General features: G+C 39.7%; 2 protein-coding genes across 8 annotated transcripts in view; one reads left to right on the plus strand and one right to left on the minus strand.

The window, feature by feature from the left end:
* MTFR2 (mitochondrial fission regulator 2) overlaps window positions 1-25,741 on the plus strand; it is an 83,056-nt gene that overhangs the window by 52,440 nt on the left and 4,875 nt on the right. The gene's annotated exons all lie outside the window — the stretch shown is intronic.
* Window positions 1-25,741, minus strand: part of PDE7B (phosphodiesterase 7B) — a 328,126-nt gene that overhangs the window by 5,068 nt on the left and 297,317 nt on the right. For all 7 annotated transcript variants that reach the window (XR_003005097.1, XR_003005098.1, XM_024759097.1 and 4 more), the window contains 4 exons: window positions 16,238-16,329; window positions 10,992-11,136; window positions 8,925-9,021; window positions 4,022-4,102 (listed from right to left, as the gene is read on the minus strand). Coding sequence is in view for 5 of the 7 variants with exons in the window: in XM_024759097.1 (XP_024614865.1) it covers window positions 4,022-4,102; window positions 8,925-9,021; window positions 10,992-11,136; window positions 16,238-16,329 (415 nt within the window). In the remaining 2 variants the exon portion in view is untranslated. The remainder of the gene's footprint in view (window positions 1-4,021; window positions 4,103-8,924; window positions 9,022-10,991; window positions 11,137-16,237; window positions 16,330-25,741) is intronic.

Consider the following 25,741-nt stretch of genomic DNA (forward strand, 5'->3'; position numbering starts at 1 on the left):
TAAAAATCCAGTACTTAAAAATCAACTCATTTTCTTCCTGAAATTACTCTGGAATTACACCTCTGTATTTCTACTCGTCAGATATAAAGACCTCTTATAGGAGATAGAAGAGTGATTTTAAAGTCTGAAGAAACACCATGAGGCAGTTTTTCACATGAAGAAAGGCTTCTGCACTTGGGAGCCTGCCCCATAGGTTCCTTGTGTATTTGTGCAAACCTCCCTCTTCTATTCAAGTGATGTAGAGCCTGACTTTGCCGGGATATTGTCTTCCTGGAGTGGTGGGAGTGGGGCAGGGGAGAAATGATGGCTTCAGAGTACACAGGGATTGAAGGAAAGCCTCTTTCTCCTCATCTTTCTATAGGCTGCACCAATTAGAGATTCATTTGATTTAATGCCTTCTCTTTTTTTTTGCGGTACGCGGGCCTCTCACTGCTGCGGCCTCTCCCGTTGCGGAGTACAGGCTCCGGACGCGCAGGCTCAGCGGCCATGGCTCACGGGCCCAGCCGCTCCGCGGCGTGTGCGATCTTCCCGGACCGGGGCACAGACCCGCGCCCCCTGCATCGGCAGGCGGACTTCCAACCACTGCGCCCTGATTTAATGCCTTGTTTTTAAAATGTAGAGTTTGATGGGGAGAGGGGAGGAATATGGGTGTGTGTGTGGGGTGGATATTAAATCGCTGTCTCACTTGGGTAAATATGAATTACTTAAACAGAAAATCAGGTCTAAGCCTGAGATGGCTCTCAGGAAATCCTCACTGTGGATTGGGAAAGGAAAAAGAGAGGGGACATTTTCAATCCCAGGGTAATCAGAACGGAGGAACTAGCTGCATTATTTAGCACCCACTGGAAAAATCCTTGTCTGGGAGCCTGGAGCCCACAGTTCCCATTAGATTCTGTTGATCTGGTTGGGTTTTTCCAGTTTAGTCTGATCTACCTATGCACACCACACCTCCCAGCCTTGAACCTACAGAGCTGGGAGATGTAGAACAGAGACAGAAAGAATTATCTACTAAGGGTTGTTTTATAATCACCTCTTTCTCTTTATTGGTGTGCTGGTGTAGCATCCATGGGATTTTCCTTTTCATTCAATCCCCATCCCATTTTAAAAACAGGTATCTATGGTAACCACATTTTCCTGAGCTGAAAATCAGGACATATGATCTGACAAAATAAGTGTGTTCTCATGACAACAAGAGAATAGAATCTCCGAAATCAAGTCTGTCTTGCAAATCTAGGTTGTGTGCTTAATAATGTGAACGCTTTTCTCTGGGGGCTCAAAATGTCTTTAACAGGTGCCTGGCAAATTTCTTTCTAGCCAGAATTTAGCAAGCTGGGTCCCAGGATTAGGATTTTGGTTGGGGGCCTATTCCTTTTGAATTGCATCTGCAGAATTTCCTACTTGATAGGGCATTGGATCCAAAGAGGCTGAGGCTGCATTTCTGTTGATGTTGATGCCCTTCCCCCTCCCCTTCAATTCTGTAGCTTCATCTGCTCTGGATTCTTGCAGGGTTCTATTTTTTATAACAACACCCCTCTCCCTTTTTCAGGTGGATGAATCGGTTTAATTGTAAAAAGAACGTAACGATATTAAGGGCATTTTGGAAAAAAAAAATCACCAGTAATCTCAGAGTTCCAACACATCTATTTTAACATTTGTATATTCCCTTCAAATTTTTTAAACTAGATAAATTTTATTCCTATTTCCTTAGGTTGACTTTGTGACTCTTTTGTGGGACTGTGGGTTCAACTTGACCCTCAGTAATTGGAAGCATATCTTTCTAACTGGCTCTGGTTTTCTCAGTTTTCAACTGATGTTTTCAGGTGACCCTTTCACTCCCAATCTCCAGGCATTAAGCCTTGAGCTTGCAGAGGTTTACAACACTGTGAATGTGTTAAGCTGTCTGAGGTCTATGGGAACTGGTGAAAAACATGAAATGGTACATGTCAGGGCCATAGTTTATAAGTAAAGAGTTAAAGTTCTGAGTTGTTTTTTTTTTGTAAGTTTATTATCTCTGCTCTAACAAATCTTGAAATTAACATGCAGCCTTTAACTGCTATATTTCACTTATGTGGCAACATGTTTTTATTTTTAAAATTTTATTTATTTATTTTTTATACAGCAGGTTCTTATTAGTTATCTGTTTCATTTATTTATTTTTTTACATTACCCAAAGCAATCTATAGATTCAATGGAATCCCTGTCAAACTATCAATGGTATTTTTCACAGAACTATAACAAAAAATTTTACAATTTGTATGCAAACACAAAAGACCCCGAATAGCCAAAGCAATCTTGAGAAAGAAAAACGGAGCTGGAGGAATCAGGCTCCTGGACTTCAGACTATACTACAAAGATACAGTAATCAAGACAGTATGGTACTGGCACAAAAACAGAAATATAGATCAATGGAATAGGATAGAAAGCCCAGAGATAAACCCACACACATATGGCCACCTTATCTTTGATAAAGGAGGCAAGAATATACAACGGAGAAAAGACAGCCTCTTCAATAAGTGGTGCTGGGAAAACTGGAGAGCTACATGTAAAAGAATGAAATTAGAACACTCCCTAACACCATACACAAAAATAAACTCAAAATGGATTAAAGACCTAAATGGAAGGCCAGACACTATAAAACTCTTAGAGGAAAACATAGGCAGAACACTCTATGACATAAATCACAGCAAGATCTTTCTGACCCACCTCCTAGAGAAATGGAAATAAAAACAAAAAAAAACAAATGGGACCTAATGAAACTTAAAAACTTTTGCACAGCAAAGGAAACTACAAACAAGACGAAAAGACAACCCTCAGAATGGGAGAAAATGTTTGTAAATGAAGCAACTGATAAAGGATTAATCTCCAAAATATACAAGCAGCTCATGCAGCTCAGTGTCAAAAAAACAACCCAATCCAAAAATGGGCATAATACCTAAACAGACGTTTCTCCAAAGAAGATATACAGATTGCCAACAAACCCATGAAAGGATGCTCAACATCACTAATCATTAGAGAAATGCAAATCAGAACTACAATGAGGGATTACCTCACACCGGTCAGAATGGCCTTCGTCAAAAATCTACAAACAATAAATGTTGGAGATTGTGTGGAGAAAAGCGAACACTCTTGCATTGTTGGTGGGAATGTAAATTGATACAACCACTATGGAAAACAGTATGGAGGTTCCTTCAAAAACTAAAAATAGAACTACCATATGACCCAGCAATCCCACTACTGGGCATATACCCTGAGAAAACCATAATTCAAAAAGAGTCATGTACCACAATGTTCATTGCAGCTCTATTTACAATAGCCAGGACATGGAAGCAACCTAAGTGTCCATCAACTGAGTTTGGTTTTAATTGGAGGGAACTGCAAGGAACAGAAACACTTGCTTTAAACGTAGATGGAATTGGTAGAGTGTTTCAAGGAGTGATAGAAACAAACAATTACTTTAGAGGCATTAACATCACCGTTTAACATTTTAGTGCAATTGACACTTGAGAGTGTGGTGCTAAGAGAATGAGACTGAAAATCCATTTTGAAGTGAAGACTAGAGAAGCATGGGATCCCATGTCACATGGCTGGTGGGGCCTGGGCCTGGGGACCAAGCCCCTAGTATTGAGCATTGAGGATGAAGGGTAATGACCAAATTGGAAGGATCCTGAACTGCAGATTTCCCACCCTTCATGTCCTAAAGAGAGTGCGAGCTAATCCAATCTTCAGCAGCCAATAGTTGATTCTTGTTACTTTCCTCTACTCATTTGGTTTTGATTCAATTCTGAACTACAAAGTTAATACAGGTTAGTTATTAAGGGTCTGTAACAAAGCCTTTACTCTATTTTTCATCTCAGTTGGTAATTAGTCATGACTAGAGTGTTCATTTGGACTCAGCCATTCAAAGGGCCATTGATTAAACCTCTCGTTTGGATCTTGAGAAAGCTGTGTGTAGATCTTCTTAGTGACTCTTAGCAGAGGTGCTGAAACTGTTGATTTAAAATTAAAATTGAATTCGACTCACCAATTTGTATACTAGGGATTGAATCTTTCTGTTGATTGCAAAGAGGACTGATTTCCAGTTCAAATTTCTGTTCAAGGTCACCTAAGAAGAAAAAAGAAGAAACACATTGGTAATCGAGAACCTATAAGAATGAGTGTTGATAGTTTTAATGATCTAGTTGGAAGAAGTTATCTGGGAATTACTGTTCCCTGCCTTATCACTAGGAACCCTTTAGCAACAACTGGCTCTGCCCTGCTCTGGTAGCTTCTGCGAAAATTTAAAATATCAGAGTATCGACGATCATTTACAATAGGCTCATTGTAAATAGGTATGCTCTGGGATTAGAATAAGCTTTTGAACAAAAATCTATAAAAACAAGAAAACGAATGGCCAGTTTCCTAATATGAGATGGAAGTTCTGGTTTTAAGTTGCAGATTAAGAAAACAGGTTTTATGCTTCTTCCCTCCTTTCACTCTGCCTGACCCTCATCTGGTTTCACCCGAACAACCGGGAATAATTAGTAGGCAGGAAATCGGGAAGAGGAAGTAGAAAGATCTCATTTGAAGAGCATCTCTGTAGCTACAAAATGAATCCAAAATAAGGGTCTGGTATCTTTCATTCTTACTCCTTAGAGTTTTACTTAGTGTAAATGAAGGTTAAAGAAAGTATAAAGCTCAGGATGATCTTTCTTTTTAATGTCTCCATCAGCTAGAGCAAAAAAGAAATACATCATGCAAAGCTTTATCAGAGTATTTTATCAATTCTTCCTGAAGGTGAAAAATTGTGCATAATTACTTCATTGGGAAAAACAATCTGGTTAATCAGTACAGAAGCTGGGTCTCAGAAACACTTAGCTGAGTTCAGTTGTGAGTGCACTCCTCTAATCTAGAGGAGAGAAACACATAACATTTATATCATGCTTACTGTGTGTCAGGCACGTTCTAAGCATTTTACCTATTTAATTAATTTAATCCTCATAACAACCTCACTATAACCCCCATTTTACAGATGCGGAAATTGAGATGAAGCGTAGGGAAATATGTTGACCTGAGGTCCTTCTGCCAGTGAAGAGGGGAGCCTGGATTCCAACCCAGAAAGTCTGGCTTCAGAGGGTCTGCACTTAACCATTAAGCTAGGATCTTTTGAGATGCCACATGTCTGTCATTTTCCCTAAGACTTTAGCCATGGCTCCCATGGTCTCTCGGGCCCTCGTGATTCTCAAAACTGATGTGAGGAAATCACTTTGGCTTAACTGAGGAGTTCAGGGAAGTCAGATGATAATAGCCTTCTGAGGACAGAGCATGACACCATTTAATATTAAAATGAATTCTCCTAAAGTTGGTTTTACTCCTCACCTCCATAGTTCTGTTAATAGTGATTTTTCAGTTAAGTCTGACACTTTGGAGGAGTTGTCTTTGATTTTTCCCTTCCCTCTACCCTCTGTATTGAGGAAGCAAATCCTGTTTACTCCTCTGTTGAAACATCTATTTTCCCTACTTTCACTCTGCCTGACTCTAGTCTGGTTTCTTTCTTTCTTTCTTTCTTTTTTTTAATTGAAAAATAGTTGATTTACAATATTATATTCATTTTAGGTGTACAACACAGTGATGCAATATTTTTATAGGTTATATTCCATTTAAAGTTATTATAAAATATTGGCTATATTCCCTGTGCTGTACATTACATCCTTGTACCTTTTTTAAAAAATTTATCTTTATTTTATTGTTTTTTTTTGGCTGCATGGCATGTGGGATCTCAGTTCCCTGACCAGGGATCAAACCTGCGCCCCCTGCAGTGGAAGCACGGAGTCTTAACCACTGGACCACCAGGGAAGTCCCACATCCTTGTACCTTATTTATTTTATACCTAGAAGTTTGTACCTCTTAATCCCCTATCCCTATCTTGCCCCTCCCCCTTCCCTCTCCCCGCTAGTAGCCTCTAGTTTGTTTTCTGTACCTGTGAGTCTGTTTTGTCATATTCATTCATTTGTTTTACTTTTTAGATTCTACAGATAAGTGAAAACATACAGTGTTTGTCTCTCTCTGTCTGACTTATTTCACTAAGAATAACACCCTCCAGGTCCATCCATGTTGCTGCAAATGGCAACATTTCATTCTTTTTTATGGCTGAGTAGTATTCCATTGTACACATACACCACATTTTCTTTATCTGGCTTCTTTATAACTCATTCCGATTTTTGCTTCTTAGCTAGTTTCTTTCGTATTTCTTCTGCTTCAGTTATACATGTTGCCCTAATTGTACTTTCTAAGATGACTCCCACTGCCATGTTCTCTACTTTTAGCATGGTGTACAGGGGCCTCAACAGATCCTCATATTCTCACCTTCTATGGGATCAAGCTGGTCTATGAGGCAGGGGGATGGTCTGCAGTGCTTCTGTCCATTTCTGCTCCTCTCTATCTAGACCACTGGGACTGTCTGCAATGATGGAAATGTTCTCTGCACTGCCCACTATAGTAGCCCCTTGAAATCAGATCAAGAAAACTGAGGAACTAAATTTTCCATTTTATTTAACCTAATTAATTTAAATTTAACTAGCTACATGTGCCTCATGTTTATCCTGTTGGAAAGTGCAGTCACTACACATCCTTGAATACCCAGCTCAGATTCTGCCATCCTCAGCACTAGGTCTTCTCCTGTGACCTCTACCACAATTGGTCTTCCAATTGGACCATTTAGTCATTCACTTATTTCAACATATATTTACAAAGCACTGCACATTTCAGACACTTTGTTAATCAATGTAGAGAATACAAAGAGGAAGATTGGAGTTTCTCTCCTCTAGGAACTCTACTGGTTAGTATTTTGAGCTTATGAAACATTAACTATAATTCTTTGCCTCCTTCATGACACCCCCAGTGGGTCTTTGCACATAGGAAAATCACAGCTTTGCTGAGGATTAGACAAGGCTGGAAGCAGATGTTCGATGAAAACTTCTGGGAATCTTGGTTCATTGAGAAATACCAATCTGCAGTTACAATAGGACAGAAATTCTACTTTTTTAAGGCACTGAGGGGACGAGGGTGAATGATGTTTGAATCCTAATGTCTGTTCTGAGAATTTAACACTGTCTTCCTAATTCATGGGATCTCATCTTCCTTTCCCCTTCTGTCCCTGACCTTGATTTTAGGGTTTTTCCTTTGCTCAACATCACAAATCATTAAAGATACTTTGGCTGGGACTGTTAGCAGTCTGTGGAAGCCCAAATCCTAAACTGAAAGCCAGAAGAAGATTAATCAAAGTGATTACAGAATTTCTAAAAAAATAATTCAGTATGGAGGACAAGAAGTTTGGATAACCCGAGAGTCTGGTCTCCTCTTAAATAAGCTGAACTTCTCCTAGACCATAAGGCTATTAAATAAAAAGGACCCGACATACCCTCTGAATTCTCCTTTCTCTGCTAGGAAACATGCCACAGCAGTGTTTGAAAGCTCACCTTTAGTGATCAGAGTTACAGATATTCTAGGTTGTTCTGTCTTATGATGCTGCACATGCATATTATTATGAGGACAAGTTTTTGCCAAGACGTCTTACAGATTACCTTTATTGGTAGACCCCACCGATTCCACTTAGTTAACAACTGCCCAGGGGACATGGTCCAGGCCCCAAACTGCTCATAATCCAAATAGGGCTCAAGATAAGCAAATGAAAGGGTTAAACTCCAATCAATGCCAACAAGAACGCATGACCGAGTCAAAACCAAGAGGGACAGAGTAGAATCACTGCTTGATCAGGGATGAAGATCCCAGCCCTTTTCTCGCTATGCTATTTCCATATTTTCTGTATCTTATAGTAAAGAAAGTATTTATCTTATCTAACCTGAAACCTCCTTGCTCTAAGTTCATCATATTTCCTTTTGTTTTTCTCTCAGTGGAGATTTTATATCATGGGCAAGTAGAACTGGCCTTTTGTTTTCTAACCACTCACACTCATTTGAAGTGAAAGTACACAGAGAGGGAGCTCCATGCGTGCTTTTTACTCAAAGGAAAGAGATGCAGAGCACAGCCTGCTGGTCCCACATGAACCCTATCCGTTCTGCTTTGTCTTCTGTCTTTGGGACCATCTCAGTGTCACTGACACATCTTTCTACGGAGGCTTCTCCAAAAGGCTCACTGTTGCTACTTGACCTCCCCACAGAACTGGTATGTGGGACACTTCAGGCTTTATTTGTTCTCAGCCTCTCAGGCCTGATCCTGTCACTAACATCAGGGCACTGTTGTGCCTGAAAAAACATCCCGAGCACTGAAACCGGGCCTGAAGAAACAAGCTGTGTTTAAAGGCCAAGATCCCACCCGACATCAAGATCCTGCTGTTAATTCACTGCTTTACTTCTGAATGAGGTTAATCTCTTAAAATTTATACCCTAACTTGGGGCCACTTGTCTTTTCACTGTATATATTTGAGAGGACGAACACTGGCCAGCTGTGCTCTATTTCATTATTCACTTTATTTAAGAAAGTGAGGGAAAGGAATACAAAAAAAAAGTCTAAGTCCTTCTGTCAGAGTGGAAAACATTGATCCCAAATGGCATTTAGCCTTTAGGCTGTGCTCAGCTCATAAAAATGGAGGTCAGAGTAAAAATCAAACAGTCCTGCACATTCTTATATCCACAGAGAAAAACCATTAACAAATTATATATATATATATGTATCCCCCTTTTGCTCATTTTTACTGTACCTCATTATTACCTGTTTCCATGGTAAATCAGTGTTATTTATTAATATTTTCAAATTATTTCCAGAAAAGGGCTGGATGGTTCGCAAGAGGGTTAAAAGAGAAAGGCTGGGATAATACGAGTTGATGAAAGAACAAATGTCATGATAGATGATCCATTCCCTGTTTTCTTAGGATAAATGCCTGAAAGGAGAAGGGGCAATGAAAAGTCAGCTGTCGGGTCACTACTAACCTTGCCTGTAGAATTCTTCACAGACCCTTTCACTCCATTGCTTGCTCATCTCCCAGATTCTACAAGGATTGCAAATGTCAGCACACTTCAAGGCAATCTGAGAAATGACAGGGCAGGGAGAGAGGGTCAGAGGATGATCTTTGAGCAGCAAATGCACCCCAAGCCCAAGGGGCCATCAGACCTGCCAGTCGGCCTCATGGTACCAGGCCTGTATTTATAGAGGCTTCCCTGACGTGCCTCTTCAGGAAAACAGCACTTATTCATCACGGCACAAAACCATTCAGAACTCCCACTTTATAGCAGTGAGAAGGAGAGAAGAGCCATCGTCCAAGGACACGGAGCTACCTGGAGGAGACTTGGGGCAGGCAGGCCAAGGAAAGCCGTGGCCTGCCCTGTTCCTGCTGCTCCACTCCTTGTGGGCAGGGAGGCCGCAGGGGCCCCAGCCAGGCTCAAGTGAGATCACTGGGACCTCACTCACTCTCACAGTGGCCACAATGACCGACTCCATACATTAAATTATTTGTGTTTGCATTTATATGCCCGTGTCTGTGTGAGCAAGCTCAGACTGCCAGCCAGGGAGCTGAGTCATATCAAGCCTAGGAGTGTTTGGTTTGCAGAGATAAATCTGGGCCTTCTTGGCTTTGCTCACACTGTTCTGCATCTGGGATACCAGCTTTTGTCAGAGATGCTGACCCTAGGAGGGTTTCCTTGGATTTCCAGAGAAATAAGTTCTCCCCCTTAACTACCAACTGCCAAGAGCCCACTGCCCAGATGGGCTTTTGGTGGCATGCCCGTCCATCAGCAAGGTCTGTTGGTTTGGACCGAGTTCTTTGGGATCATAGAACTGCTAGCAGCGCTGGGGTCTGGGAGAGCCTGAATCATATTAAGTTGCAAACTTGGTTGGTTCTTTATTTCCTGGTGAATGGGGACACCAGTACATGTTGGAGTAGGTCAGGGGCAGAATTCCTCTCCAGGTTCCGCCCTTGAGGGATTCGTGTGTGTTAGCAAGTTTTCCTTTTGAAGTGCAAGTGTACAGGCCAAATCTTTCAGCTAGTCACAACTAGGCTTGAGTCTCTAAAATCAGGCGTCTGTGGCACTCAGGGATGAGAAGACTAGTTTGGGAAGAAAGAAGGAGGGAGATACAGTTTTACAGCTGGGAGGAGGGTATTTCCTTAAAAGGATGGAGCAGTTGGACAGCTTCCGAAGGCAGCCTGAAGGCATGGAAGGGAAGAAACAGTATGGTTCAGTCTCCCACGTGCAGGTCCACGTACGTGGTTAAAGCTGGCCTATCTAGATGCATCCAGGATTCACCCATTCAGTCTTTTGTGCCAGAAGGAAAGAAGGAAAATGAGAGAAAATGGAAGATCAAGCAAAAGGCTCTGGTTTGGATACAGCAGGTCAGACTTCTGCTTCCAAGGTCCACTTCCCATCTTGTTCTTTCTTAACTTTCACAAATGGCTTTTTGCCATGGAAGGAAGCAGAAAGGGTTGGGCTTGATATGATTCAATTCATTCAATTGAACTTAAAATCATTTATTTATTGGTGCCTAAAAATGGTAAGACTAGGTAAACACGTCTGAGCCTCAGATGAAAATATGAGTTAAGGTAGTAAAAGGAAGGAAAGCAGGGTTTAATTAAATAGGCTTTAGGTAAAGGAAGGATACTCGTTTTTCAATTTTCGTTAGTCCTATAGTTAACATAATATACTTTTGTATTAAAGAAACAGTTTTCTACATTGCACAGGTATGATAGTGATCAGCTTTATATCAAGGCAGAAAATGTGGCAGATTCTTACTGCATGCAACTACACAGCAGGGCTACGTTGTGGTGAAGCAGTTACCAAACAAGGAAAAATGAGATATTATCAACTTACTGACGTGAAACCCAGATTTTACTTGCTTGGAAACCACTTAAAAATTTCATGTCTCAAAGTTTTTAATAAAGTAGGTCACCGCTCTAGCTTATACCATGGGAGACATTTCTTCTCAGATGCGTTAAAATGATGGATCGTGTCCTTAAGTGTTATTCCCAGTGAGGGTAATGACTTCTTTTTGTTGTTGTTGTTTACCTGAAGCATAAAGTGCCTGTCGTGTACATCCTCCAGGCTTAAGTCTTTATTGTGGAGGTGAGCTTTCAATCTGGTCAAAAATTCATTCTGTCTGTTGATGTCTGTTGCCAAGATCAAGGAGCCCAGCTGCTGTTCAATATCCTGTCTGCATCCACAAGAATGAAAGAGAAAACACACACACAAAGCAAATTCCTTTGAGGAGGGTGATGGACTCTGTCATCATCAGGTGGCTTGTACTCTCATTTCTGCCTCTGATTCTGTTTATTACACAGAATCCCAGTCCTTGCAGCCCGAGAGTGATTCTTTCACCCACCATCATTTCTGTCCTTGGATGGGATGTATGTCAAGGACTGGACAAGAGATTGAAACCATGGGTGAACAGAGTTGTGGCAGTTTATACATTCCCATGGTTCCTATGGGTGGGAAGATCGAAAGCCAACGAGAAATGTATGCTTTAAGGAGGACCCAGAAAGACTCACAGAATCACAGGCATTTGAATTGTGCTTTTTATAGAGTTCAAACCAACTCAAACTTTAAGATTTGCATGGGGAGAGAAATGGGCATGATGATAGTAACAGTAATGAAGACAATAATAGTGACTGATTCTGTGGAATGGAAAGACCCATCAAGGGAACAAAACTGATAGGTTGGAAAGAGATACTGGAACTTAAAAAAGAATCACAGTTGATTAAGGCACCATTAAAAAGCAGTGGTCAAGCAATATATTGGTCAACAGATGATATATGGAAAATGGGATATTTTGGAAAAATAAAACAAATCAGAGCTTATCCTCACATATGGAAAGTAATCAATGGGAGGAATATCCGTACCTATTTTTAAAATTCACCTTTAAAAGTGAAGTATACTTAAGTAGAGAGCATAGAGTACACATATACAATTTAATGAATAAATATCAAATAAACATCTTACAATCACCATCCAGGTCAAGATCGTTGCCTGCCAGTACCCCAGAAGGTCCTCATTGTGTCTCTCATCCAACCCCACCTCCCCTCAACCCCTGAAGTAACCACTCTCTTGACCTTTGTTTTAATAATTTCCTTGCTACTTATAACAATTTTACCACCTGTGTATGCATGTTTAAATAATACGGTTTAACTTTAACTGCTTTTGCACGTTAAGTTATGTGATAAGTATCAGTTTGTGACTTGCTTCTTTAGCCTGACATATTTTTGAAAGTCACCTAAGTTGATGTGTGAGCTGTCGTTCATCCATTTTCTTGATTATATTGTATCCTATTGTAGGACTATACTTCAATGTATTTATCTGTTCTACTTTTGATGGTAACTTGAGTAGTTTCTAGCTTTTGACTACTATGGAAAAAATGACACAATAAACACCCTCATGTACCTCCAGTTACACATGTGCAAAGTTTCTCTAGGGACTATATCCAGGAATAAAATTATTGGATCACAGAGATGTTCATCTTCAATTTCTTAGATATTGCTGATTATTTCCAAAACAGTTGTATAAATTTACACTCCACAGTAATAGATGAGGTTCTCATTGCTTTATAGTCTTACACTTTACATTTTTTTTTGCCCATTTACCAATGTCGCGCAACTCATTATAATCTTACTATGAATTTCCTTGATAACTAATGAGGTTGGACATATTTTCATGTGTTTATTGGCCATTTCTATTTTTTTGGTGAAGTTTCTATTCTAGTCGTTACCTACTATTCTATAGGGTGGTTTCTGTTTTGTTTATTGCTTCTAAGAGTTTTTAATATATTTTCAATAATGGTCTTTTGTCACTTATGTGTTGCAAATATCTTCTCTCACTCTGTGGCTGGTCTTTCTGTTTTATTTATGATGTCTTTTGATGAAAGGAAGTCTTAATTTTTAATATAGCTTAACCTATAAATATTTTAATTTAGGTTAATATTTTTCTCCTATTTAAGAAATCCTTCCTACCTCTGATGATCCCCTACATTGTATTCTAAAAGCTTTATAGTTTCATCATTAACATTTTTGTTTTTAAGCCACATACACATCTTTAATCTACTCCTGGACATTAGAAATAATCTCAGAAAACAGGCAATTCACAAAAGAAATTTAAAATGTTCCCAAAATATGAAAAGATATTAAATATTCTTAGTATAACAAAAAATATTAAAACAGCGATGTGATACTATTTCCCACACTTTTATTGGCGCGGATTAAAAGTAACTGCTAAATAATATGATGAATTAATTAATGATTGTGATACTTAATGCTGTTGACGATATGGGGAAATCTTCCTTCTTATTCTCTGTTAGCCAGAGTGTAAACTGGTGCAGTGTTCCTGAAGGGTAGTTTAGGAATTAGTGTTAAAAGCAATAAATATAAATAATTTGACCAACAGTTCATCTACAAATTTACTATGAACATGTTAGTAAAGATACAGTTAGTAAATATATATGTTATAAGAATGTTTATCCTATTGTTGTTTAAAATAATGAAACATTCTAGGGAGAAAAATATCACAAGAATTCATAAATAGGAGATTGGTTAAATGAACCATGTTACAGGCATACTATGCAGTTATTTCATATGATGATGTATAGCTATATTTATTGACATGGAAAAATACCATGTTTTATTGTTATGTTAAAAAACAGGATACAAAGTATGTAAGACATGATCTCTATGGTCATAGAGAAGAATTTGGAAAGACATATAATAGGGGAATTATGAATGATTTTCACTTAAAAAATAGTTTTCAATATTGTATGAATTCTTTTAAAATATGAATTAAATTTATAACCAGGAAACATAACTATTTTAGTTAGGTGAAATGTTTCATGAACCAGGTTAAAAGGCAAACTAAAAGCTTCAAATAATATTTACAACATATAACAAATGGTTACTGTAGTTAAAATACAAAAACTTCTTACAAATGAATAACAACACTCATAAGAAAATAAGAAAAGAACAAATGCAAAATTTTGTTCTCTAAAGAAATAACAGTGGCCAGTAAATGCATGAAAAATTTTTAGTTTCATTTGTTATCAATGAATCTCTCTCTCTCTCTCTCTCTCCTTCTCTTTCTTTCTCTCTCTCTCTCTGTCAAATCTGCAAATATTTTAAAAAGGTAATGGAGATAAAACTCAATTTTGGTGATGGTACATTGGTAGATTTTCTCATAATCTACCAGTGGGAATACAGGTAGATGCAGCTTTTTGTAAAAGCAATTTGATAGTATACAACAAGAACCTTAAAAATTCACACCTTTCTTTCTGATCAATAACTCCTAACCACAAACAGTTTCTGAGAAAATAGAATATCGTAGTTTGGGATAAAAATATATGTTTAAGGATGCTTGTTAAGCATTATTTGTAATGACATAAATTTGGAAATCATCTAAATTCCCAACAATAGGCAATAGTCAATACAATTTGATGCAATGGAATGCAGTACTTTATTTTAGCAGCAGGTTTAATGATATGGAAAAAGACCTTTACAGTAAGTGAAAAATAGCAGGACATACACTGTATGAGATAACTTCCCCATTTCTTTAAAATATAGTTGTACTGAAAAAAAGACTAAAAGGAAACAAACCAGCCAGGTTAACATTTGCTATTCCTGGACTGCCGGATTACCAGTGATCTCATTTTTCTTCTTCCTGTTAGGTTGAATCATATGAAACTGCCAATATTCTACTGTTCTGGGCTCTCAAAAACAGCAACTTCATATGGTGCAAACTAATACTTTTCTGGTTTTTTCCTTAGTGTGTATGATTAACCTGTCTTTCAGAATCAGAAAAATGATTTGAAGGCATTTACATGAGGATAGGATACTCACTATGAGTAGGATGACCGTAAATTTCATTATAAAGTCCTTTCACGTATATTATTGCATAACAGTTTTTCTTCTAGCAAAAGCAATTTATAACACTATGTTCCACAAAACATATAAAAATATAGTATTTTTATTTGGAATCCATAGGGATGAGTAGAAGTATCTTAGGAAATGAATATTAATTGAGCAACGAGCAGGATTAAGGAGGGCGTTACAGGGACAAATCTGGTCCCAGGTTCCTCCTCCCTTTTTCCTGTTGTTTTATTCCTTCCTGTCTCCTTCTCCTTCCTTCCCTTCTTCTCCCTTTCTTTGGCTTCCTTACCATTCACCTCTTCCTTCCTCCTCCTTCTTACTTGATTTTTTGCTCTAGTTTTTAGTTCTTTTTGCACTTAATTCTTTCAATCTTTGCAATGTATTGTTTCAGTAAGAGGCACGGGTTTTTATTCCATGTGTGAGGATTGGTTTTATTTGGTTTTGGGGGTAAAATTTTATCAGAATTGAAGTTCCTTCCACAAATTCCACTTTCTTCTGGGTGCTAGGGAACAGCCTGAGATAGAATCAGCGTGCCAGGGGTAAACGTGCGAGCCCAGAGCATCCTGCCTGCTTTACCGAGAGACCCCACGTGGTCCTTGACCTTAAGTTGTGTGCCCTTCAGAAAGATGGTACAGGGATCTATTTACTTTTTCCCTCCTAGCTACCCTGGGTTCTGTGCATTTGAATTAAACAGATAGGAATTAGCGGTGACCTTGGAAGACACTGCAGCAGCTAAATTAAGGCCAATATGGTACAGCAGCTAAACTGAGGCCAGGTGGAAATGAGGCCATGGTCTTGGATTTAGTAGGACTCGACCTAAATACCCGGGCTAACGAACAGTGGACCAGGAAACTAGTATTTCCCTTTCTGTTTAAAATGCAAGAGACATAGGTAAATTCCTGGTGAAAAAAATTGCTGGGGCCAATTCAGTTACTTAACAAAAGACATTTTAGAAAAGAATTCCTGACTTCTCCTTTTGCTAAGACTGGCAATAACAAAACACGCTTTATTGAACTAGGCTTCAATCTAGCTTGGGAACTCCTGTGTTCCTTCTTGATAAATATTTATTATTTGGATCTACACAGGAGGACAATTTTGCTAACATAAAAGACAGGAATTTGGCAAAGCACAGCGTTGATGCTGAAGAGTGTGAAAGCTGAGAGCTGTTTATTATCTCTTTTCCTGACGTTAGGTCCTACACTCTCCAGGCCCTTTCAGAGTTCACAGAGGGATTCTGGTTTCTGGGTTGCTGTAACTGACACTGCATCTCCTCTGATAGGCAACCAAGGCAGCACGGGCCGGAAGCACAGCGGGCTGGCTCCCTGCCATTAACCCTGGCGGTCTCAAGCCCAAGAGAAAGTGGCTTATCTCTAATGTGTGGACATCGGTATGTTTCATCTCTACGCCACTTACGTCATTTCCTTTGGCAAGTGAGCCAGAAGTCTTGATTCTCGAAGCATGCCGATCGTAGATCGCCAGTGGTGATTCTCCAGCACAGACATATTCTAGAAGGAAAGAAAATTAAAACTATAAATGGGGGAGAAGCCAGATACCGATCTCTCTCACTGAACACAGCTCCGTGGAGGCCAGTATTTTCCCTCTGGCCAGTTGGTACCTGATGACATAGAGGCAGAGCAGAAATACAAAATAAAACAACCGCAGGCCTATTCTCAAGGCTATAATAATAGTGTGTGTGTGGGTCAAGGCCCCGCTGACCTTCCACCAGAGGGCTGAATGCGGGTCTATTTCTAGCAGCCGCAGTCCTGTCTCTGTCTGGTTTTGAAAGCTCATTCAGGTAACAGTGTAGAAGAAAGAAAGTGAGGCAGTAAAAGTAGGTAGTAATGGATACCGTAGGGCTATGTGCATAATATAATCCAAAATCACACCACTCGACAGAACAGAGGCAGGCCTCACAACCTCTGGTGTGATATGTGCCCCAGTCAATGCAGTCTTGTTTTGGTGGCTTTGTGGTGATTTATTATTGTGGACACTAAAGTCTGAGAACCACTGTCAATAATCTTCGTGATCAGTATATCGGCACTTAGCCCATTAGGTCTGGGTTTGAATCTACAGTTGCTTCCTTGTTCAACTGTCTTGATATTTCTTCCTTTGTGGAAACCTCTACTACATCCAATCTCTCCTTTGACCTTAAGTATGCTGCCTGTCTGAACATTAGCTAACCATTTAAATAATGAATATTTCTTACAACCTATTGTGTTTTGTTCTATATTAGCAAACATTATGGCCTTACCACTGACTTCATTTACAGAGAATAGAACTCTTCTAGTCCCCAAGAAATCTTTTCCCTTTATTTTCTTATTTATTTATTCACTCTCCATTTTGTTTCAAGAGGTGTTATAAACTTACAAAAAATACGGGAAGATAGCATTTATTAAAAGTGAGGCTAAATTGTCAAGGCATGGAAGCAGCCTAAGTTTCCATCGACAGATGAATGGACAAAGAAGATGTGGTGTATATACGTACATATATATGTGGTGTATACACACACACACACACACACACACAATGGAATACTACTCAGCCACAGAAAATAATGAAATTGTGCCATTTTCAGCAACATGGATGGACTTGGAGGGCATTATGCTAAGTGAAATTAGTCAGACAGAGAAAGACAAGGACAGAGATATCACTTTTATGTGGAATCTAAAAAAAAAATACAACAAACTGGTGAATAAAACGAAAAAGAAACAGACTCACAGATGTAGAGAATAAACTAGTGGTTACCAATGGGGAGAGGGAAGCAGGGAGGGGAAATGTAAGGGAAAGGGATTAAGAGGTACAAACTGTTATGTCTAAAATAAGCTACAAGATATATTGTACAGCACAGGGAATATAGCCAATATTTTGTAATTGGCTATACTGGAGTATAACCTTTAAAAACTGTGAATCACTATAGTGTACACCTGTAACATACAATACTGTATATCAACTATACTTAAGTTGAAAAAAGTAGGGGGCAATTGTGGGATTCTGCTTATATGAGGTACCTGAAATAGTCAGATTCAGATTCATGTAGACAGAAACAATGGAAGTTCCCAGGGGAGCTGAGTGAATAGGGAGTTATTGGGTTGGCCAAAAGGTTCGTTCGGGTTGTTCCACACCATCTTCCGGACAAACCCGAACGAACATTTTGGCCAACACAACATTGTTTTGTGGGTACAGAGTTTCCGCTTTGCAAGATGAATTCTAGAGCTTGATTGGGGTGATGATTGCACAACAGTGCGAATGTACTTAGTACACTGAATTGTACACTGAAAAAGGGTTAAGATGGTAAATTTTATATTATGTGTATTTTGCCACAATTAAAAAAAAGTGAGGGGGCTTCCCTGGTGGAGCAGTGGTTGAGAGTCCGCGTGCCGATGCAGGGGACACGGGTTCGTGCCCCGGTCCGGAAAGATCCCACATGCCGTGGAGCGGCTGGGCCCATGAGCCATGGCCACTGAGCCTGTGCGGCCGGAGCCTGTGCTCCGCAACGGGAGAGGCCACAACAGTGAGAGGCCCGCATACCGCAAAAAAATTAAAAAAAAAAAAGTGAGGGGAAAGAAGCAAGGAAAATAATACGGAGACTGATGGAGCCAGGACAGACACTGAAAACTACTCCATCATTATGCAACCCCACTCTTCTTGCCACTATATCTGTGCCATCTGTGTAATGCTCAACTTCTTCAGCAAATGGGAAAAGAGAATCCCCCAGGAGTGACACAAGCTAGGGTCTATTAGGAAAAAAGAAGTTCAAGAAAACTGCAACTATTCTTGGTTCTAAAACCAGGTTATGATTTCTCCCCAGGACTTTGTAGAATGAGTTTCACGAGGTGGAGTCTTATTCCAGCTCTCTGTACAGGCTGCTCTATTGCCATTCATTTCTCTTTGCCAAGGAGTCATTATTCCTTACGCACCACTTGACCAGGTTTGAACCTGTGATGAGATTTTGTTACTTTTATCAACCAGTCTATCATCTCCTTTTGGGCATGAGCTACACACAGCAAAAGACAATGTTTATGAGAAATAACATACTAGACTAATTTGTTTTGATTGTAAAGATTTATGAGAGCAGAGAGTGATAGGTTAGTGTGATGTAACAGATGTTCTATCCCTGCTGTGACCTTTAATTCAGTCACTCATGAGCATTCACTTGCAAGACTAATTCAAGTGGATGTGATATGAGTGCCCTCACGTGAGTTTTTCAAGGGGCCGGAAAACTGTAACAAGACTTAATGATAAATGACGCCATATCCCTGTTGAGTGGAACAAAAGCGTCTGGAGAATTGCCTTAAGCATTGTTATTTATGCCAGCCTGACTTAACATCTTCATTAATAATCTTCCTGAAGACAGAATAAACGGATACTTGGGAAATTTGCCGGTGAAACCATATTTGGAGGTTAGCACCAGAAAAATGGGAGGAAATGGAGGGGGCCTGGACGCTGGCACAGAATAAAAGAAAATAGCATACATATTACAAACACAACCTTTCATGGAGCTGTCATTATAAATAAAGTATGTTTTGGCCAGAATTGTGTTGGAGGTAGGGGTACTCCACTGGATGCAGAAGAAGAAAAGAAGAGAAGTTTAGGGAGGGGGGATTAACATTTCTGAAGCACCCACTGTGTGCCAGGCCCTTTACATGATCTCATTGAATTCTCACATAACTGTCTACTGTTTTAATCATTAACTCACAGCAAATGAAACCCCAGGTTTCTCTGACAGGCCACATAGCTTAGTCAGTAACTGAGAAAGGCCTTCAACCCAGGTCTGCCAGGCATCAAGACCTAAGCTTTGCACACCTCCACTTGCTGTCTCCTAAGAATTACCTCTGTTCACCCACATCCAAGCATTCAGAGGCCTGACATTTATAAACTGATGAATGCCTACAGTTATACTTAATTTTTCCCCAAATCATCTATAGTTGCTGCTTTAAAAGTCAATGGTTGATTGTTTTAATTAGATGTTAGTTTCTAACTCCACACTGGAATCTTTGCACATACCTCCAAATTTGGTGTCACTTCAAAAAATCTTGTAGTTTGTGTGTGTTATGAGTTGAGGAGATTTAGATTGTCTTGGGGGAGATTTCATCCTTCAGCCACTCTCGACCCTCACATCTGACCAGTCTCCGAGTTCTGTTAGTTCTTCCTTCATGGCGTCTCTTATACCCATCCCTTCCTTTCACTGAAGTGACCATATTTTAGTGCTTTATTATCCTTAATTATCCTTCCTTCTATTCATCCTCCCTACAACTTCCAGAATGTGACTTGTTTATTTGACAAAATTTTTTACCATCTCCCTAATCATTGGTTGGAATGTAAACTAATATTTTTTTGAACACCTCCTAATATGCCAGGTGCCATGGCAGGCACTGGGGGTCTAAAGGTGAGTAAGACAAAATTGCAGCCCTCAAGGAGCTCCCCTAAATTCAATATGATTGTGCCATCTGCCTTCTCCCATGCCCTGCTCCAAACTCTACCTTGGTGTCCTATCAGATAAATTAAGCTTAACTCCTTAGCTCGGCATTCAATGCTCCCTAAAAATTGTCCCAACTATCATTCTGCTCCTATATGTTTGAGATAATTGAATACCTTTACCTTTCCTTTCCTACAAAGGTCTTATAGTCCAAATAAATGACACCATATTAATAAAACTATAACTTATTATTGACATTATTAAATTATTAATACATGAAAATGTCCTTTCCTTTTGCCACTTTCATGCCTTTCAAGGTAGTTTATGTTCCTCAAACTCCTCTATGTTTCCTTATCAAACTAAAACCTGTCTTCCAAAGTCCAATTCAAACACTCCATCCACAAAGCCACCTGGAATGAGTCCAGTTAGAGGCGAACTTGCTCTCCTCTGAGTCCTATAGCTCTTTTTCTTGGCATTCCTCAAGTCCTGAGGCCAGTTGGTCTCAGTCCCGTTGATGTGTGTGTCAGTTGTGTATGTACTTCCTGTTCTTCTTACTAGATTATAAACTGTATGTGAGCAGGAACCCTGCCTCGTTCCTTTTGTATCCACTCAACTGTGTGCCTTCCACGGAGAAAGTGCTTTCTATTAATTTGCTAAGTACATAACTGAACAAATTACTTGATTTCATTCGGCAAACATATTGAACACTTACTATGTTCCAGGCACTGTAATATGTGCTTGGAATATATCAGTGAACAAAAGAGACAGAGAACTAGAGGTAGCAGGGATAGAGAGAGATAGATAGATAGTAAACAATAAGCACAAGAAATACTTTGGGAAAAAAAGTATAGCGTCCAGAAGACAGCAAATGCATGGAAAGAAGGAAAAGTAGAGCAGAATAATGGGGATTTGAGAGTCTTTGGAGGGGTGGGATGGGGAAGGTAAAGTAGTCAGGGTAAGAGGTGAGATTAGAGCGAAAACTTGAAGGTAGGAGGAAGCTCACCATGCTGATGAGGGAAGACTGTTCCAGAGAAAACAGCTGAAGTAAAGGCCCCCAAAGGGGACCAAACAGCTGTGAGGTCCATGTGCAGCGAGGGAAGAGAAGTATCGGTACAAGGAGTTAGAGAGGTAATTCGATACCAGATCATGTGAGGTCTTCCGGCCATTGTAAGGATTCTGATATTTACTCTGAGAGAAATAAGGATCCACTGCAGAAGTTTGGGAGGAATGAAATTATATGACTTAACCGTAAGTAAGATCACTTTGGTTGCTATGTTGAAAATAGACTTTGGTAGGGGATAAGGGTAGAAATAGGTGTAGAAGGTCGGGGGAGGGCAGTTATCCAGGCAAAAGCTGATAAAGGCTTGGACGAGGAAAGTGGAGGTGGTGAGATGGTTGATTTCTGGATCTGCTAGGATGGCTCAGTGTTTAGAGGAGTCTCATCATTGTCCAGAATAAAGATAACATTTCCCAATCTCCTTTACAGCTAAGTGGAATCATCAGGCTAAATTCTGACCTATTAAATGTAAGCAGAAATGTTGTGTGGGATTTTAAGGAAAGTTGTTTAAAGGGAACTGTTTCATCTGGGAGAGGCTTCTTTTGCTTTATCCCTTCCTTCCTTCTCACTGTCTGGAATGCAGCAGGAATGGCTAGAGCTCCAGCAGCTAGCTGGGCAATGAGGACAAGTGTCATACCCCAGTGATAGCAGATTGAAGAACTGAAAGGATCTTGGGTCACTCATTCTTAATTTTGTGAAGCCACCACGCCTGCCCTGGACTGCCAGTATCCAAACTTCTTTTATAAAGGATAGAAACAAACTTCTACCCTTGTTTAAGTCACTAACACACCAAATTATTTAAAGTTGCTTTATTATCTTCCATATCATCCCAAAAGAGTTGATAAAAAGACCTTTTCAAGGTCTTAATCTAGAATAATGCTTGGTTTTTGCATAAGAATCTTAATAAAGAATTTTATAACTCTAAAAAAGAGTGAGGTGAAATCACCTTAGTAAAGTCTGAAACGCACGCGTGGGCTCACGCGCGTCTGCGCAAGGGCACACGCACACAAACACACACTTCTTATTTCTGAGATCAAACGTTGCCATCTACGAGGAAAGACTTTCCTGGTTCTCCAAACAGAACCGACAGCTCCCTCTTCTAGCTCCCCATTCCCAACCCAAGCTTCTATCCTACTGTCCAAAACACCTTATAACAACTTTGTTCACTGGCCTTGCTCCTACATACAAGTAATTTTCACATGTTTTGTTCATTTACTCTTAAAATAGTCTTGAAAAATTATGGTTTCCCTATGCTTTTAAAAATTGATATCTGAAATCCCAAATTTCTATGGTAACAAAAGATGTAATAATGTCTTGCATTTTTGTGAATATCAGTGTTTTAATATAAAATCATTATGTAACTCTTTTATGCATTAAATGTATCTAAGGGAATCAAAATACCAATGGCATTTAATACCTATTAATCACATGTTTAAGAAAACACATGAATAATTTATTTTTTAAGTCAAAAATTTTAAATTGATTTTTTTCCCTCTAGAACTTACATTTCCATTCTATTTCCCCATAGAATTTTATTTTAATGTAATATATTTTGATGTGTGAAATTCTTTCATCATCACCCTATCATATCTCTCCGAAACAAAAATAAGTATTGATATATAAATTGAATCTTTAACAAATTTACTTAACATCAGGCTCTAAGTAGTAAATATTTTTCCAGCTTGGGTTTACAATGCAATTGCTATTGGTAACTAATTGATGAAAATACACGTATACTGCAAATTTGGAAAACATTATGCTTAAGAATAAAAATGTTTTGGGACTTCCCTGGCGGCGCAGTGGTTAAGAATCTGCCTGCCAATGCAGGAGACACGGGTTCAAGCCCAGGTTTGGGAAGATCCCACATGCCGCAGAGCAACTAAGCCTGTGTGCCACAACTACTGAGCCTGAGCTCTAGAGCCTGCCCACCACAACTACTGAAGCCCGTGTGCCTAGAACCCGTGCTCCACAACAAGAGAAGCCACCGTAATGCACACTGCAACGAACAGTAGTCAGAAATAAATAAATAAATAAAAAGAATAAAAATGTTCTGACAATGCATTTATTCATGAGATGGCTGGGAGCATTATAGTACCTCAGTTATAGGAGATTTCCTTGAATATTTTTAGTTGTTCCTTTGGTATTTTTTCACACTGGGGCAATATACAATATTAGTGCAATTGGAGCAAGATGCAATACGCAGAATGGATAAGAGATATGTCTTTCTTTTGTATGGTGGGAACAGGGTAACTGTGAAAGAGGAGTGGAAAGTAGAACTGGCTTGACTGTCCTGCAAGCACATTCCAGGTAGTTCAGTTTGAGGAGTTGAAAATGAATTCTGTTAGCACTATTCATGCCTGTGTACTCCTGGGAAAGTCTTCGCGTATCCTCATGGGCACACATGCCTGGTTTGAAGCTGCTGCCATACATGATTGCCACTGAGAACAAGGAGCATATCTTATTCATCTTTGTGCACCAGTATGTGGCACAGTGCCATCTAAATAAATATTTGTTGAATGGATACTAAGTCATTAACCTCCAAACCCCCAAAGTTCCGTAACTGCATGCAAAAGTTTAAGTAATTGTATAAGTAACAGAGTCCTGTTAATTTTTTGGTCAACAGCTGATAATAGCCAGATTTGGAATCTTCTGCTGTGAAATCCTTAGACTCAGGTAAAAGTCAAAGAGCTTTTACAATTATTATAGCAATGGGCTCTCTCACTATTCGCTCACAGATGACCAGGATCAGGTAAACGACTCCAGAAATAACATATATCAGATAGCATTTGTCAATTGCAAGATAAACAAATAGGAAGATCATTATAAAGAATTTTCCACGATGGTTCTCAGTCTGCATGGTGTACTCTTGATGTAGGGAAGTAATAATGCAATAATTAGCACAAGTACCTACTAAGTGGACAGTACGGGGATATGCTTTCTCGTCTGTGTGCTGCTGTCTCTCAGATTTCCCCTCTGGGTCCCTGTGTGTGCTCACTGTGGCCAATATTCCTCATTTTTCAGTGTTACTCAGGTTCTGTCTTTCTTGCTGCATGGGTCCAAACTGTGCATCCATCCGTCTCTCCATCCATCTATCCATCCACTTACTCATCCAGCAAACGTCCCACCACCCAACGAATATTCACTAAACGTGAGGACTGTGCCAGATGCTGAGGATACAGCAGCGGACGAGGTAGATGCCTAGAAGCTTGCAGGCTATGGGGGATATGGACGTCTAATCAGGAAATGGCAGTTTAGAGAGATAAACGCCGTGATAGGGGAAGTAAGAGAGGGCTGTGAAATCATATAGCAGGGGCGTGGAAGATGGATTTTTAAAGGAAAAGAGGGCTTTCAGGAGGAAGATCTGTCCAAGTTGGGATCAGAAGGATGAGTAAGTTAGAGAGGAGTCCGAGAATGCAGGCAGTACAGAAACTATAGCACTGCCATGGTTACATTTCATTAAAACAGGCGGAAGGAAGAAGAGCACGTATGTGAAGACCTGGAGCGTGAGGGACACTTTATACCTTCCCTCCCTGTTTTATTTATTTTTTAATCATCAGAAATGATCACTTTCAAACATACTACATATTTCACTTATTTTCTGATTCCCCTAGTAGAAAGCAGGGATTTCTATTTGTTTTGTTTATCTTCTGTACTGCCAGCACTTGGCACATATGTCGGCTCTGGGATTCTGAAAGCGGTTCAGACTGGATGATGCATAGAGCCTGGGAGAGTAACGGTGGGAAGTGGAACTGGAAAGCGTAGTGAGGGTCAGATCATAATGAGGCTTGTAAACTGGGTTAAGATATTTGGACTTAACCCTGAGGGCAATGGGATTTTAAGCGGGCATCTAAGTGTCACAGTTGAGTTTCAGGAAACTCATTCTGGCTGCACAGTGGCGGAAGGGTTGGAGACAGGCAAGGCTGAGTGTAGGTGACAGGATGAAAGATGTTGGTGCCCTGCTCTAGGGGAGGATCTGGCATGAGCAGGCTGGGAGGTACTGGTATTTCATAGGCAATGGCCAGATTATCTTTGTCTTTCTTAAGAGGGAGGTGGCTCTGCTCCTACAGACTCACTGGCTTTCACAGCAGCTCAAAGACCAATGTCAGCAAAAGGTAGATTGAAAAAAAGAAGATGCTCATCAGAAATGCTCATGGAGATCTGAACATAGGATGAGATGATATTGCTTTAATAGCCATTTAAATCCCAGCACTGTTTTGGAATCCCACAGTAGGTACAACATCCCTCTACCTTCAGAAGCAGCAGCTCAGCAATCTCACATCATTCCAATGAGAATGTGTTCTAGTGTCACAAACTCTCCATACCTGTAGTTTTATTAATAAGAACAATCTTCACTGTAAAGTTGAGAGAGTAAGCATCCACCTTTGTAGCAACAAAACCTACCAGAATTTATATTGAACAAAATAAAACTCTTCAAATCGCTACT

This window comes from Neophocaena asiaeorientalis, unplaced genomic scaffold, assembly GCF_003031525.2.
Source record: "Neophocaena asiaeorientalis asiaeorientalis breed wild unplaced genomic scaffold, Neophocaena_asiaeorientalis_V1.1 scaffold5, whole genome shotgun sequence".
Classification (NCBI taxonomy): domain Eukaryota; kingdom Metazoa; phylum Chordata; class Mammalia; order Artiodactyla; family Phocoenidae; genus Neophocaena; species Neophocaena asiaeorientalis.